The 16,336-nt window shown below is 37.7% G+C and overlaps 1 protein-coding gene across 15 annotated transcripts in view; it reads right to left on the reverse strand.

The window, feature by feature from the left end:
- Positions 1 to 16,336, reverse strand: part of DTNB (dystrobrevin beta) — a 386,425-nt gene that overhangs the window by 267,890 nt on the left and 102,199 nt on the right. For all 15 annotated transcript variants that reach the window (XM_037812551.1, XM_037812550.1, XM_037812552.1 and 12 more), the window contains one exon: positions 14,725 to 14,938. In XM_037812551.1, coding sequence (XP_037668479.1) covers positions 14,725 to 14,938 — 214 coding nt within the window. The remainder of the gene's footprint in view (positions 1 to 14,724; positions 14,939 to 16,336) is intronic.

Raw genomic sequence — 16,336 nt, forward strand, 5'->3', positions numbered from 1 at the left:
GTTACCATATAGGTAACTATAAACATCAGTACTATGTATTGTATTTTTTGACATGTAACTCCACTTTTTACTTCTTACAGGTTCAAAATTAATAGTTTTAATGATTCATTACATGAATAGTAATGACAGATAATTTTATTATTTGGGAAATACAATGTATCAAGATATAATCATAAAAAGGACTAAAAAAGATGGCAGAACAGAGGGTATAGGACAGTGTATGTGTGTACTACTGAAGTTAAGTTGGTATCAATCAAACGTGATTGTTAAGAGATTTAGCATGTTAACTTTCCCCTCAAATGGCTATTGAATTTATTTGCTTGATCAATAATGGTCCTGGCAAAAATTAGTTAAGCAACTCTGAGATATGTAAATGAAATACTAAGATATAAACTAAGAGTTTACACCAACAGAAAAGAAAACTTTTATACTGCCATCAGATATAAAACAAATGCAGTGTGACAGATGGGACAGCAAGAAGGCTTTATACATTTATATTTGACACCTGACCATATTTTCAATCACCATAATCTCTCTTCTCCAGATTTAAAAAAAATACAACGCTGATGTCTATAACAAAGCTTTTTTTCGTACAAAAATCAAATAATGGCCAACAAGTCACAACAGTGCAATAAGTAGAAGATAAAAATCACATCAATATGTGCTGAAAATAAATACTGGGAGGAGGCGAGGCTAGTGCACTCTTGAGGGGGTCTCTTTCGTCACCTTGGGGTGTGAGGTTTGTGTCACAGCCATGCGCTCCAGAGCCGTCTCCTGGTTGCTGTTTATCCTGATGGGATGCAGGAGGCACTCCGGCCTGCCGGAAGCCTCAGATCATCTACACTCATATTGAAGCCAGAAAACGGGGTAGGGAGACCCTAGCTGTCATTAACAGGAAGAGCAGTTTTCATTTTTGTAGTTTAATCTTGTCAACTGGGAAGCCCATCAGCGAGTTCACTGAGATGAGGCAGATCCGAGCATGTCTGTGGCTCACTCAGGCAGAGTGAGCGAGCCAGGCAAGCCATTCTGCCTTAGAGAAACAGAAAACAGATCCTCTGTGTGGACAGATTTGGTCACGGCCACTACCTTTGACCCACTCAGTGAACCCTACCTGCTGACCAACAACAGCCAGGATCGGGAAGGGCAGGTGGCATGTTCATGGTGCTGTCTGTCAGCAGTGGCAAGGCCACCAGAGACTCAGGTGTGTTGACTCTAGTTGAGAGTGTAAAATGGAATTAACAAGGTGGGCCAAGGTGACTAGGATGTTAAATTTTAACCCCATGGAACCACAAAGAAAATATGGAAAAAGAAACTAGACTCAAAAAGTTACAATAAATAAATCAAATAGGTATGAAAATAAGCATTAATGGAAGAAATGAGGGACAAAAAATATTTACAGACTTCAAAGACCATGTAACAAAATGGCAGAAAAAAGTTCTGCATTATCAGTAGTTACTTTAAATGTAAATGGATTAAACACTCCAGTCAAAAGGCAGAGATTGGGGATTGAACTTCCTGGGGAAGATGGCAGAGTAGGGAGCGCCAGGACTCACTCCTTCCTCCAAAACAGCTAGTAACAGGCAGGAACTGTCTGAAACAACTGTTCTGGGGTTCCAGAAGCAGAAGAACATTGAACAGCATCCAGAGAAGTACAGGAGGAAGAGGTGGATAAGCTGCAGCGAAGATCTATGAGTAGCTCTTTCCACACGGCAGCTGCCAGCACTCATCCTCACTCTCAGGATCCAGGCCCTGGCTAGCTGCTGCTGTCAGAAAGGGACAAAAAAAATCCTCTTTCCCAAGACCGGGGAAGTGGGGTGAGGGGCACAGGGCCAAGTACTAAGCATGGCTTTTGATTAGCGAATTTGGATTGCTGGGTCTTGGCTCTGAACTACTGTTTCAAACTACCCTGGACAAAAGCAATGGCAGTCACTGTTTCAATCTGCCTCTAACAGGAGCAGAGGCCATGGAGGCTTAAAGATACAGTTGTCACATTAGGGCTGTGGGGAACACTTTGCTGAAGGGCACTTCTACTGGGCAGGACAGGAAAGTGCAGCTTTGGGGAGTTATCAAAAAGGTTTTTGGTGTCATGCACTTTGGAAATGGTCTGTGCCCCCTTTGTGGGTTCCTGGGCCTATTTTGGCTGGGAAATACTGACTTGGGAAAGTCCTCTCCAGGGTGAAATTCATGGAGACAGAAAATAAAATACAGGTTCAGGGTGTGGGGAAGGAGGGAGCAGGGGGTGTTAATGGGTACAGGGTTCCTATTTGGATTCATGGGAAGGACCTGGTAACAGATGGTAGTGAGGATAGCACAACGTTATAAGTCTGATTAATCCCACTGAATTGTATGCTTTGGAGTGGATGAAATGGGAAAGTTTATGTTGTATATATGTTTCCAGAATTTTAAAAAGAAGAAAAAGATTAAAAAGACAATAACAACTAAAGGCAATACATGATTCTGGACTGGATCTAATAAAGGAGGAGAAAATGCCCAAAAGGTCAATAACCATCAGAGACTTAGAAAATTCACAAATACCTGGAGGTTAAACAACACACTCCTAAACAATCAGTGGGTTAAAGAAGAAATAGCAAGAGAAATTGCTAAATATATAGAGACTGATGAAAACGAGAACACAACATACCAAAACCTATGGGATGCAGCAAAAGCAGTACTGAAGGGGAAATTTATAGCACTAAATGCATATATTAAAAAGGAAGAGCCAATATCAAAGAACTAATGGATCACCTGAAGAAGCAAGAAAATGAACAGCAAACCAATCCTAAACCAAGTAGAAGAAAAGAAATAAAAAGGATTAAAGCAAAAATAAATGATGTAGAGAACAAAAAAACAACAGAGAGGATAAAGAACACCAAAAGATGGTTCTTTGAGATCAATAAGATTGACAAGCTAGACTGACAAAATCAAAAAGAGAGAAGACCCATATAAACAAAATAATGAATGAAAAAGGTGACATTACTGCGGATCCCAAAGAAATTAAAAAAATTATGAGAGGATACTATGAACAACTGTATGACAATTAATTCGATAATGGAGAGGAAATGGACAATTTCCTGGAAACATATGAACAACTTAGAGTGACCAGAGAAGAAACAGAAGACCTCAACCAACCAATCACAAGCAAAGAGATTCAATCAGTTATTAAAAAACTTCCTACAAATAAATGCCCAGGGCCAGATGGCTTCATACGGGGATTCTACCAAACTTTCCAAAAAGAACCGACATCAATCTTATTTTTAAACTCTTTCAAAACATCGAAGAAAATGGAACACGACCTAACTCATTTTATGAAGCTAACATCAATCTAATACCAAAACCAGGCAAAGATGCTACAAAAAAGGAAAACTACAGGCCTAACTCCCTAATGAATATAGATGCAAAAATTCTCAACAAAATACTTGCAAATCGAATCCAAAGACACATTAAAAAAAATCATACACCATGACCAAGTAGGGTTCAATCCCGGCATGCAAGGATGGTTCAATATAAGAAAATCAATCAATGTATTACAATACATTAACAAATCAAAAGAGAAAAATCAAATGATCATCTCAATAGATGCTGAAAAAGCAGTTGACAAAATACAACATCCCTTTTTGATAAAAACACTTCAAAAAGGAGGAATTGAAGGAAACTTCCTCACTATGATAAAGGGCATATATGAAAAACCCACAGCCAGCATAGTACTCAATGACAAGAGACTGAAAGCCTTCCCTCTAAGATCAGGAACAAGACAAGGATGCCCACTGTCACCACCATCATCCAACATTGTGCTGGAAGTGCTAGCCAGAGCAATCCGGCAAGACAAAGAAATAAAAGACATCCAAATTGGAAAGGAAGAAGTAAAACTGTCATTGTTTGCAGATGATATGATCTTATATTTGGAAAACCCTGAGAAATCAATGATACAGATACTAGAGTTAATAAACAAATTTAGCAAAGTAGCGGGATACAAGATTAATGCACATAAGTCAGTAATGTTTCTATATGCTAGAAATGAACAAATTGAAGAGACACTCAAGAAAAAGATGCCATTTTCAACAGCAACTAAAAAAAATCAAGTACCTAGGAATAAACTTAACCAAAGATTTAAAAGACCTATACAAATAAAACTATGTAGCTCTACTAAAAGAAACAGAAGGGGACCTTAAAAGATGGAAAAATATTCCATGTTCATGGATAGGAAGGCTAAATGTCATTAAGATGTCAATTCTACCCAAACTTATCTACAGATTCAATGCAATCCCAATCAAAATTCCAACAACCTACTTTGCAGACTTGGAAAAGCTAGTTATCAAATTTATTTGAAAAGGGAAGATGCCTTGAATTGCTAAAGACACTCTAAAAAAGAAAAACAAAGTGGGAGAACTTACACTCCCTGACTCTGAAGCTTATTACAAAGCTACAGTTGTCAAAACAGCATGGTACTGGCACAAAGATAGACATATTGACCAATGGAATTGAATTGAGAATTTGGAGATAGACCCCCAGATCTACAGCTGACTGATTTTTGATAAGGCTCCCAAAGCCACCGAACTGAGACATAACAGTCTTTTCAACAAATGGGGCTGGGAGAGTTGGATATCCACATCCAAAAGAATGAAAGAGGACCCCACCTCACACCCTACACAAAAATTAACTCAAAGTGGATCAAAGATCTCAATATAAAACACAGTACCATAAAACTCCTAGAAGATAATGTAGGGACACATCTTCAAGACCTTGTATTAGGCGGCCACTTCCTAGACTTTACACCCAAAGCACAAGCAACAAAAGAAAAAATAGACACGTGGGAACTCCTCGAAGAGGTAAAGTCTACCTCCAAGCCTGAGAAAGAAGTGGCCTCACATGGACTTAAAGAAATTGCCTTTAATTACTGTGTTTGGAATTCTAATAAGAAAAAGTTGGGAAAACACCAGATGGTAGACAAAACCCAGAAGGAAGAGAAAACAGCTATGCTCCAAAATCAAGAAATCAGGACATCATCTCCAACCTTACATTTAACTTCTTCCTCTGGTAAACATTCAAACAAGCATTCATGTGCAAATTTTAGTACTGTGTTAGGAGTCACTGAAACTTTAAGGAAAACTGAGAAAGAGGACACAAAATTCTGCAAACAGAAGAGCAAGCATCCAAAGGAGCAGACTTAGTACAGAAAACAGAAGAAGACTTCAGAAAACTTAAAAACTTAATAGTCACATTTGGAAGCAGAATGGCCCATACTTGAAGAAGAAGCCAACAATCTAGAATCTGAGACTACAATGCAAATGGCCAAGCAGATAATACAAAAACAAAGGTTAAGAGACATGGAGGATAGAGCCAGAAGCTCCAACATTCGTTTGATAGGAATTCCTGAAAAATATAATAAAGAGAATGGAGGGGAGGAAATAATTAAAGAAATAATTGAAGAAAACTTTCCAGAACTAATGGAAGATTTGAGCCTTGAGATTATCAGTGCCCACCGAGTACCCAGTAAGACTGATGAAAGGAGACTCACTCTTAGACACATCTTGGTGAGATTTTGGAATGTCAGTGATAAAGAAAAAATCATAAAGGCTTCCAGAAAAAGAAAAGAGATAACCTACAAAGGAGCAAGAATCAGATTGACGGCAGATTTATCATGGGACACACTAGACGCTATAAGTAAATGGAGCAATATAATGAAAGTTCTGCAGGAAGAAGATTTTAAACCCAGAATCCTATACCCAGCCAAAATGGCATTCAATTTTGAGGGTAAAACAAAGATATTTTTGATATTGAAGAATTCAGGGAATTTATTTCTTACATACCTTCTTTGAAAAAATTACTGGCAGATATATTGTAGCAATCCAAGTTGACTACAAATACATACAATATCTTTCCCTCTCAACACACATACCCAAAATCAACAGGTAAAACTGGAAAATAGAACGCCACATCTCTACCCAAAAAGTGTAGATGGACAGCTAACAACATACTTGAGACTGAGGAGAGAGGAAGGTTATAGATATTATCTAGATGTCGGTAAAATTAAGGGGGATATTAAGAAATGCAGTGGTAACCATCATAGGTTGTACAGGGGTAAACTTTCTGTAACCACAGAGGGGAAAGGGAAATCTGTCAATGTAACCACAGAACAGAAAAAGGTGGAGGGAAAGATATAGAAAAGCAATGACAAAATGATGGCAAGACAAGTTAAATAGAAACAAATACAAAACGCTGAAATTTTATCGAGGCTATTTCATAAATTATCATCATGATGTGAATCTTGGATTTCTGTATTCTTTCCTTTGAATATACTTACTATGCTTGTTAGTAAAATTTTCTATCTTATATCATCTAAAAAAAAAGGGAACTTCTCAGGCTTCGAAGTTTCTGTACCTCAAAGGAATTTGTCAAAAAGGTGAAGAGGCAGCCAACTCAATGAAAAAATTTTTGGAAACCATGTATCTGACAAAAGACTGATATCTTGCATATGTAAAGAAATCCTACAACTCAATGATGATAGTACAGACAGCCCAATTATAAAATGGGCAAAAGATATGAAAAGACAGTTCTCTGAAGAGGAAATATAAATGGCCAAGAAACACATGAAAAAATGTTCAGCTTCACTAGCTATTAGAGAGATGCAAATTAAGACCACAATGAGATATTATCTCACACCAATTAGAATGGCTGCTATCAAACAAACAGGAAACTACAAATGCTAGAGAGGATGTGGAGAAATTGGAACTCTTATTCATTGTTGATGGGACTGTATAATGGTTCAGCCACTCTGGAAGTCAGTCTGGCACATCCTTAGAAAACTAGATACAGAGTTACCCTTCAATCCAGCGATTGCACTTCTCAGTATATACCCAGAAGATCTGAAAACAGTGACACGAACAGATATCTGCACGCCAATGTTCATAGCAGCATTATTCACAATTGCCAAGAGATGGAAACAACCCAAACGTCCTTCAACAGATGAGTGGATAAATAAAATGTGGTATATACACAGGATGGAATACTACGCGGCTGTAAGAAGGAACGATGTCATGAAACATATGACAACATGGATGACCCTTGAAGACATAATGCTGAGCGAAATAAGCCAGGCACAAAAAGAGAAATATTATATGCTACCACTAATATGAACATTGAAAAGTGTAAAATAAATGGTTCATAATGTAGAATGTAGGGGAACTAGCGATCGAGAGCAATTAAGGAAGGGGGAACAATAACCCAATAAGAACAGATAAGCTATCGTGGGTAAATTTAACGTTCTGGGAATGTCCAGCAATGACTATGGTCTGTTAATTTCTGATGGGTATGGTAGGAACAAGTTCACAGAAATGTTGCTATACTAGGTTATTTTCTTGGGGTAGAGTAGGAACATGTTGGAAGTAAAGTAGTTATCATAGATTAGTTGTCTTTTTATTACTCCCTTGTTATGGTTTGTTTGAAATGTTTTTTTATTGTATGTTTTTTTTTAATTTTTTTTTATATAGTTGATTTTAAAAAAAAGAATTAATTAAAAAATAAAAATGAAAAAAAATACGCAGGTCCCCCTTGAGAAGCTGGTGGAGAGTGCAGGGGTGTTGGGCTTCCCCACTTCAATGGTTGCTGATGTGCTCATGGACATGGGGGACTGGTGGTTTGATGGGCTGAGCCCTCTGCTGCGGGACTTGCCCTTGGGAAGACTGTTGCTACAAAGGAGAGCTAGGCCTGCCTATAATTGTGCCTAAGAGCCTCCTCCTGAGTGCCTTTTTGTTGCTCAGATGTGGCCCTCTCTCTCTAGCTAAGCCAACTTGAAAGGTGAAATCACTGCCCTCCCCACTACGTGGGATCAGACACCCAGGGGAGTGAATCTCCCTGGCAACATGGAATATGACTCCCGGGGAGGAATCTAGACCTGGCATCGTGGGATGGAGAACATCTTCTTGACCAAAAGGGGGATGTGAAAGGAAATGAAATAAGCTTCAGTGACAGAGAGATTCCAAAAGGAGCCGAGAGGTCACTCTGGTGGGCACTCTTACACACAATATAGACAATGCTTTTTAGGTTCTAATGAATTGGAATGGCTAGCAGTAAATACCTGAAACTATCAAAACTACAATCCAGAACCCATGAATCTTGAAGACGATTGTATAAAAATGTAGCTTATGAGGGGTGACAATGGGATTGGGAAAGCCATATGGACTATAGTCCCCTTTGTCTAGCTTACGGATGGATGAGCAGAAAAAACGGGGGAAGAAAAAAAAAAAAAAGGCACCCAGTGTTCTTTTTTACTTTAATTGTTCTTTTTCACTTTAATTTTTATTCTTACTATTTTTGTGTGTGTGATAATGAAAACGTCAAAAATTAATTTTGGTGATGAATGCACAACTATATAATGGTACTGTAAACAATTGAATGTATGCTTTCTTTTGTATGACTGCATGGTACGTGAATATATCTCCATAAAATGAATAAAAAAAAAAAAGAAAAAAAGAGACAATAACAACTAAAGGCAATACATGATCCTGGACTGGATCTAATAAAGGAGGAGAAAATGCCCAAAAGGTCATTTCTTGGACATATGAAAAACTGGACTTTAAGCTTTATATCAATGTTAAATTTCTTGAACTTGATAACTGCATTAAGGTGGTCATTACATAAGTGAATATCCTTGTTCTTAGGAAATGTACAAGGAAGTGTTAAGTGCTCAAGGAGAATGATATGGATTCAAAGAATTTAAGAGAGAATTAATTCATGTATGTAACAAACATTATGGTTCCCTTGAGGAACACAGAATATTTCAATCAACTAAAATGCAAAAGCAACATAATTCTGTTGGGAGACTCCCAGGGAGCCCTAAGAATCGCATATGGAAGAGCCAATGCTGAACACATTCTGAAATTACACCATTTGAGTAAAAGATGAATCATTGATGGTAGCCACCTTCATCTTACAAAAGACTCTATAAACAAGCAGGAAAATTTCTCTTCCATGGGAGCAAGTGATGCAAGTACTACTCAACTGCTCATCTTGTTGAAAGACCCAATTATAATATATTCTTCAACTTTTTCCTTTACATAAGTATTTTCAGACATGTTGAATCCATCAACTGGAAGCTCCTTTTTCTCCACCTCTGTCAACACACTCTCCACCATATTTTTTAACAGATTCTTTTTAATGTTACTGCCAACATCAGCAAAATAACTCCTTACTTTTCCAGTGCAGATTCCATAGTTTAATTTTATCATGCATTTTTTTTAGGAGTCTTTTTACACTGGTAAAGTTTGCAGAAGTTTAAAAAGAAGTTTTATGAAATAGTCAAATAATATGAATGTCATTTTTGTAATTTGGGTGAATTATGCTGAAATTATGTTTGGTTCTTTTGTTTAGTGAAAATAAACATTTACTAGAAAAACTGGCACTTGACGTTTAGTGAAAAACTACTAGTGTCCACATGTCACTAATCATTGCAAAATGTTCTATATTAAAACACTGATAAACATGAAATGGAAATTTTTTTAAAAAAAGCAAGGAAATGATAACACAAAATCACGATAATGTTCATCTTAGGTGCAGAACAGTGGGATGTAAGAGGAGAGGACCATATAGATAAATTTCAGTTATTGACAGTGGTCAAGTTCAGGTTAGACAGCAGGTTTATGGATGTTTATTATTTATAAGAATGAATGAATGAATGAATGAATGGGGGAAGAAAGAGTACATGTGAAGTGATCAGTTTGAGGCCATAGGAGTGGTCCAGGTAAAAGATGGCGACCAGTGGTCTAGGAGAGTGGCAGTGGGGACTGGGGGGAAGCACCCAGATTTGAGAGAAATTCAAGAGGAAGAAATAACAGAACTTGGTGACTGGACTTGTGGACTCAGGAAGAAGGAAAGGTTATAAATGATTCTCAGGTTTCTGGTTTAAGGAACTAGGTGGAGAGTGAGCACACAAGTTTACAATGTGCCACATGGAGTTCAGTGGTGAACTGTGCTATCTCCCTGACAGCTAGCCTGCACATGTGCATCTGTGTGGCAGCACGAGGTGAGGGTGAACATCCTAACAGCCTCCACTCCCCAGGCACAGGTCCTGCTTTGTTTACGCCAAACAGCTTAACTCCTATACGTGGCTCAGATACACAGTTCTGGAGGAAGGCTCAGGTATTGAAAGAAGCTGGCTCTCTTCCTTCATCTAGACTTGAAAGAGGGAGCAGGTAGTAGCTGCCAACAAGCATTTAAAGTCAGCCTAAGGATGAAGCTGATACAAAAGGATGGCAAAATGAAGCCAGGGCCCTGATGCAACTGATCTGCCTCTGGACTCCTCAGCTCACTCAGTCTATAAATCCCTGTTACTGTAAAAGCCCATGTGCCTTCTGTCACTTACAAATGAAGACAGTGAATTCATAAAGAGGATGGAAACAGAAAGGGAGTTTGTAAATAACAACCCCAAAATGTGAAACAGCTTTAACTGCAGTCAAGAGTAAGGAAGACTTCCTTTCCTTCATCTAAGATGGGCATTCCTTATTATCAAGAAGGGAGAGGGGGCCATGGAGGTTGGCGGGCAAATGCAGGTAGCTCCCAGCTGCTGATGCCACCATTTGTCCTGGGAAGGGGAAAGGGAAAATTTTTACGTACTGGTGCTCAAAAGAAAGATGCAAGAAAAAAAGAGATGCTGCCGCACCTAACCAGTGTCAGAGCAATTTCTGTATTCAGCATGGACACCCTGTGGACCCAGTGCAAACACAGAGGCCCCCCTGGCAGCAGAGCAGGGGGTTCAGCCTCGAGGGCCTTGGAACCAAAGCCATCAGGAGCCTTAAGCACCCACTCTCCCAGTAGGCTGGCTCAGCGATTCAGATGGAAGATAAAGAGATGATGACATGATTACACCTGTTCCTCAAACAGGCAAATGAGCTCATTTTTGCATGTTATTTTAACTTTGTAGATAACTCTTATGCTCTAGCAATTCCATACTTCTTATGGCAGACTGAAACTTTATCAAAACTCTTCTGATAAAATATTGGGTATTTTCATGATACCCTACTGTAGGGGAAGCTGATACAACAGCCCCCCTGGCTTAGAGAACAGAGGAGCTTGGCTTGGGGCATGGCTATGCTGGGGGCTGGCCCAGTCAGGGGCCCAGGCTGGGGGCAGCTCTTTCCCCAGCACTAGCCCTATGATGCCTGCAGCCTTCTGAGCCCAGGGCCAGGAAAGGCCACGCGTCCCTGCTAAGGTCCTTGTCCCAAGACACTGCCACTCTCCCACCGCTCTCCCACTCACATCCCAGGGCCCAGGACGCAGCTGTATGGCCATACCTCACTCCAAGGGGAGCAGGGAAATTGTTTTTATGAAAGAAGGGGCTATGTTGTGGTGGTCTGCTACTTGCTATCTCTGCCACAGCTGACTTCTGAAAATAGGCACAACTGTCAGCCAGAAATGAGCCAGCATGTGAAACAGCTTATTTGTACCTGGGTACAATTTCAACTCCAAGAGAGAGCCACAAAATACCAGCTGCTAAGGACAGAAATCTGTCTGGTATTTAAGTGACAGAAGCTGCCAAAAGTGATTCACAAAACTACTGAAGGGAGAAGGCTTTCTTAAATGCTGGAGGTTACAGATGCTGGGTTTTTGTTTTGTTTTGTTTTGTTTTGTTTGTAGTTTTAAGCGCAAACCCCATGGACTAAGGGAAGGATCATAGGGTGTGTACCCCACGTTCACATTTTAAATGAAAAGCAGGTGGCACACGTCAAGGCCGAGCTCAATTTCTAGCCCTAGCCCTGACTTCTTGCAGCCACAAACATGTTTTATAAACACTGATGATGTTGTTATCAGTGTTCGATTTATACTGACAAGCTCCATCCTTGTCTGAGGGAGCTCTCGTCCCCTTGGCCAGTGGGCTTCATGAAACAGGTGAAACGAAATATCATGTGAGCTGCGTCCTGAGTCTCACCCACCAGGTAATCTGGCCACACATTCCAACATCCCTTTGAGATACCTATTGCATCTGGATCAACAAAATCCAAGCAATTTCTTTATCTGTTTTTGTATCCTCAAGGAAAAGGAAAAAAAGGAGGAAGGGGCTTGTATTCAGTTTCCATTTTACACAGGCAATTGATTCTATTCTATAGACTGGGTATTTGACGGTATTTGTTCTAGACCAGCAGTCCCCAAACTTGACTGCGCATCAGAGTTTCTGATTCTCTAGATCTGGGGCAAGAATGAGCACTTGAACAAGTTCCCAGGTGCTGCTGCTGCAGTCTGGGAACCCCATGGGGTCAAGCCCCTTTTCTGCACCTGGGCTGTCCAGCGGGCAGCCCCAGAAGGTGGGCTTTGGAGCACCTGAAATGCTGCTAGAGCAACCAAGGAATGACTCTTTAGTTTTATTTAAGTAACTGAAAAACTAATATTCAACTCAGTTATTAAAAAAATTTTAAGTATGTTTGGAACTTGAGTGTGTGAATTTTTTTTTCAACTGACATTTTATGAAATCTAAATACAAATCAAGTGTTTCTGTTGAAAATTTAATGTTCAAATAGAGATGTGTTCAAATTGAGATGTCTCCAAATTGAGAGCTTAAAAACATACCAGACTTAGAAGACAATGGCAAAAAAGTGAACGTAAAAATCTTATCGTTAAAATATTGTTTACACAGTGTTGAAATGATAATATTTTGGATATGACGGGTTAAATTAAACATTAAAATTTTTTTTTTAAAAAAAGGAAGGGACGGGGAAAAGGGGTGAAGGAGGGAGAAAGAGAGAAGAAAAAGGCTGTAAAGCATTATCTGTTGTACCTTCAGACCAGACTATATAATCACTAATACTGTAGTATTGAAGGACCTAAAAAGAAAAAAAATGAGGGTATCGGAATGTTTTATCTACTCTGTAACTTACACTAAGGTCCTACACACAGATGTTTGTAATATTGTTCTCTGTACTTTCCAATGTTTTTAATGTCAAAATGTAAATACCAAAAATGTTCAGTATTTTAAAAAATTAATTCTTAAGAAAATATCCTCTTAAGGAAAAAAGTCTTGGATCCCATTTCTCCCATCATCAGAAACAACAAGGTTAAAAATTTGACAATGAATCTGAAGATGAGGGAAAATCAGAATAATTTAATAATTGTTACATTCAAATCTTTTTTAAATGAGGAATTATGAAATATGATTCAATTAAAATGAATATTCTACATCTCAAAGGGACTCTCTACCCTAAGTAATAAAGTTGCCCGTCAACAAAAAGACTAATATTTGAAGTGTACAACAATAAAATGCCCTGATTTAAAAAATAAAATTCTGATAACCAGATCCTTTCTTTTTCCCAGGATTTGAAGGCCAATTTTAAATTTCTGGAGAATCAAAATAAGCTCTTCTCATATAAAATTTCAAGGTTAGTAAAAATGTGCTAATTTTTTCTGAGCCCCATGATCAAAGTTTTAAACAAGATATGACTTGAATGTTACCAAACTCACCAATAACATTGAATCTTTAGCTCCTAAGTTTGTCCTTCCCATTTTCCCTTTTGCTATCTCTTCACTCCTCTTTCCCTCTGTTCTTTAACCATAGTAGAACTTATTTGATATGATCATAGAATCAAAGTTTTAATATCTGCTTTTAAAATTTTAGACAGCAAGATGATTTCTATTCCTGACTCCCCCCAAAAATTGTTTTTTAGTCATCTAATCTTTAATTTAATTGATTTATTCAATGAGTCAGCACCATGATAAAGCGTTGTTGCGTTCCATAGGATACCAAGTTTTACTAAGGTTTCTGGATCCAAAGAACTATTCCTTGAACAGTAAAAAATTAACTTTATGAATTCCCCAATCTAGATTACTAAAAGATAGTACTAGAATTCTGGAACTTACATCTTATGTATGTTCTTCTTTCAAACTTTCAAATTTCTTTAAATAATTTTCTATTAAATATATAAAATATTTAATTGATAACATCTTTTTTCTATTCATTTTACTGACATCTATTCACATACCACGCAGTAATACAAAACAAATCGTACGTTCTGTTGTTCACAGTACCATTACATAGTTGTACATTCATCACCAAAATCAATCCCTGACACTTTCATTACCACACACAAAAAATAACAAGAATAATAATTAAATGATAACATCTTTTTAAAATGTTGTGAATTCAGCATAAGTACCTAAATTGTGATACAGCTTCGACACTTCCACAGTTTTACCAATCATTTCCAAAATCTTCACTATTCTAGAGCATATTGTAACGAACATCATTTTACAAATGTACGAACTCAAAGTTTTTCTTCTCTTGTTGTAAGGTCTACCAGACAATGTGTGGCATTTAAAAAATACAAAATAGATTCCTAAACATAAATAAAGAGAAAACAAGATTTTAGAGTCTAGACATTTGCTACTACAGGGTAAAGAAAAGGCAGCCTTAAAAATCAAATAGAAATCCCCATCAGGAAATACAAAACTTAGCTATGTTTCACTGAATAGAAAAGAGCTACCTTAAGGATAGAAAACAGCTATATTAAGGTACCTGAATTTTACCAAAGAGTATGTCTCTAGTGTTGTGTTCTCCACAATATTAAATTGCTTAATACATGGCATGCCCCAGGATAGGCATTTAACCAGTCTCTAGAAGGGACTCATGGAGAATATTTTCCTTTAACTGTGATTCTAAGTGTACAGTCCTTAGCAAGACAGTATGGAAGAAGAGTGATGAAGAGACCAACTGTATCAAAGTGAAGTAGCAGGTAAGATACTGGCCTGTCATACGCAGCTATCATGAAGTTGAGGAGGAGGCTGATGGACTGCTCCACACTGATCTGGTGGGTGGAAGGAAGGCGTTTGTTCAGCTGGTAGTAGATGGATGAGATGATGGTTTCAAGGCGGGACACACTGATCTCGGTGTTATGGTCCAGTGTGTTAAGGCCATTATCTCTGAAGGCTTCAATCATGTTCCAGATATCAACAAGGTGAACTAAAAGCACAAAGAAGATGAGCTGTTAATGATTTTAAAGTATGGAACGTCCTTCATAATAGGGCAATAGGGTACAGATTTATCTCTGTAAATAGCAACCCTTGCGATTCCTAACAACAGGTAATTTGAGAAAAAAGATCAAGCACAACTCTTAAGACTTCCAGCCTTTTTTTACAATTTGCTACATCACTTGGCAACACCTTATTATACTACATTAGCCAAGCAACTTCAACAACATTCCGTAACTCTAAACTCCACTCTCCACAGTCCTAAAAAGAAACACAATTGGATTAAGTAAAAGATTAATATACCTTAAAGATTGCCCATAGCTCTGAACAATTTAAGGCAAAAATAAATTTCTTTTGCTTATTTTCTTCATTATTTAAGAGATTTTGACTCAACTATAGATCCAATGCAGTCCCAATCAAAATCCCAGTAGAACTGTACACTAATTACTATATGGAAATTGCACCTTAATAAAAAGGAAATGAAAAAGGAAAAAAGTCCCAGCAGAGTTCTTTGTTTTGTTTTGTTTGTTTTTAGTAGAAATTGACAGGCATTGGCAAAAATTTACATAAAAATAAATGTAAAGGGTGAAAAATATCCCAGATAATCTTAAAAAGAAAACAAAGAAGGGAAACTCAATCTACCTGATATCAAGATTCATTACCTATAAATAAGACAGTGTGATTATTGGCACAAGGATAGACAAACAAACCAATGTAACACAACAGAGTCCAAAAACATTCATATATGAACACTACTATGAACAGAGTAAATTTGTATATATTTCCTAATGAATATGAGGAGGAGATTCTCTAAAAAGTGAGAAAAAGGAGGGTCTTTTCAATAAACAGTGTAGGGACAACTGAACATACATATGAAATATTGAAATATGACCCCTGCTTATAAAAGTAAACTCATTTAAAAAACAAACAGGTGGATTGTGAAACAAATGTGAAAGATAACACAATGAAACTTTTGAAACAATGTTTCTTGTATTTTATATTAGCTGAGGTCCTCATCACTCCACACAGTTGCACAAAACACTTTTTAGCCTTACCACATAAGCTGCATTCTGATATTTTCTCTCTCTCTTTTTTTATTGAATTGTTCTAAATTCTGGCTACAGCCCACCAAAACGATTTCATGAACCATTAAAGGTTCACAACCCATAACCTTAAAAACAATGCTTCGAGAAACCAGAGAAGAAACAGGTACAATTTCAGTCTAAGATGGTAAGACTTTTTTTTTTTTTTTTTTTTTTTTACCCTTTGAAAGCCCTGCATCTCGGGGTAATTTTTTTTTTTTTTTAATCTTCATTTTATTGAGATATATTCACATACCACGCAGTCATACAAAACAAATCTTACTTTCGATTGTTTACAGTACCATTGC

This window comes from Choloepus didactylus, chromosome 20, assembly GCF_015220235.1.
Source record: "Choloepus didactylus isolate mChoDid1 chromosome 20, mChoDid1.pri, whole genome shotgun sequence".
Classification (NCBI taxonomy): Eukaryota; Metazoa; Chordata; class Mammalia; order Pilosa; family Megalonychidae; genus Choloepus; species Choloepus didactylus.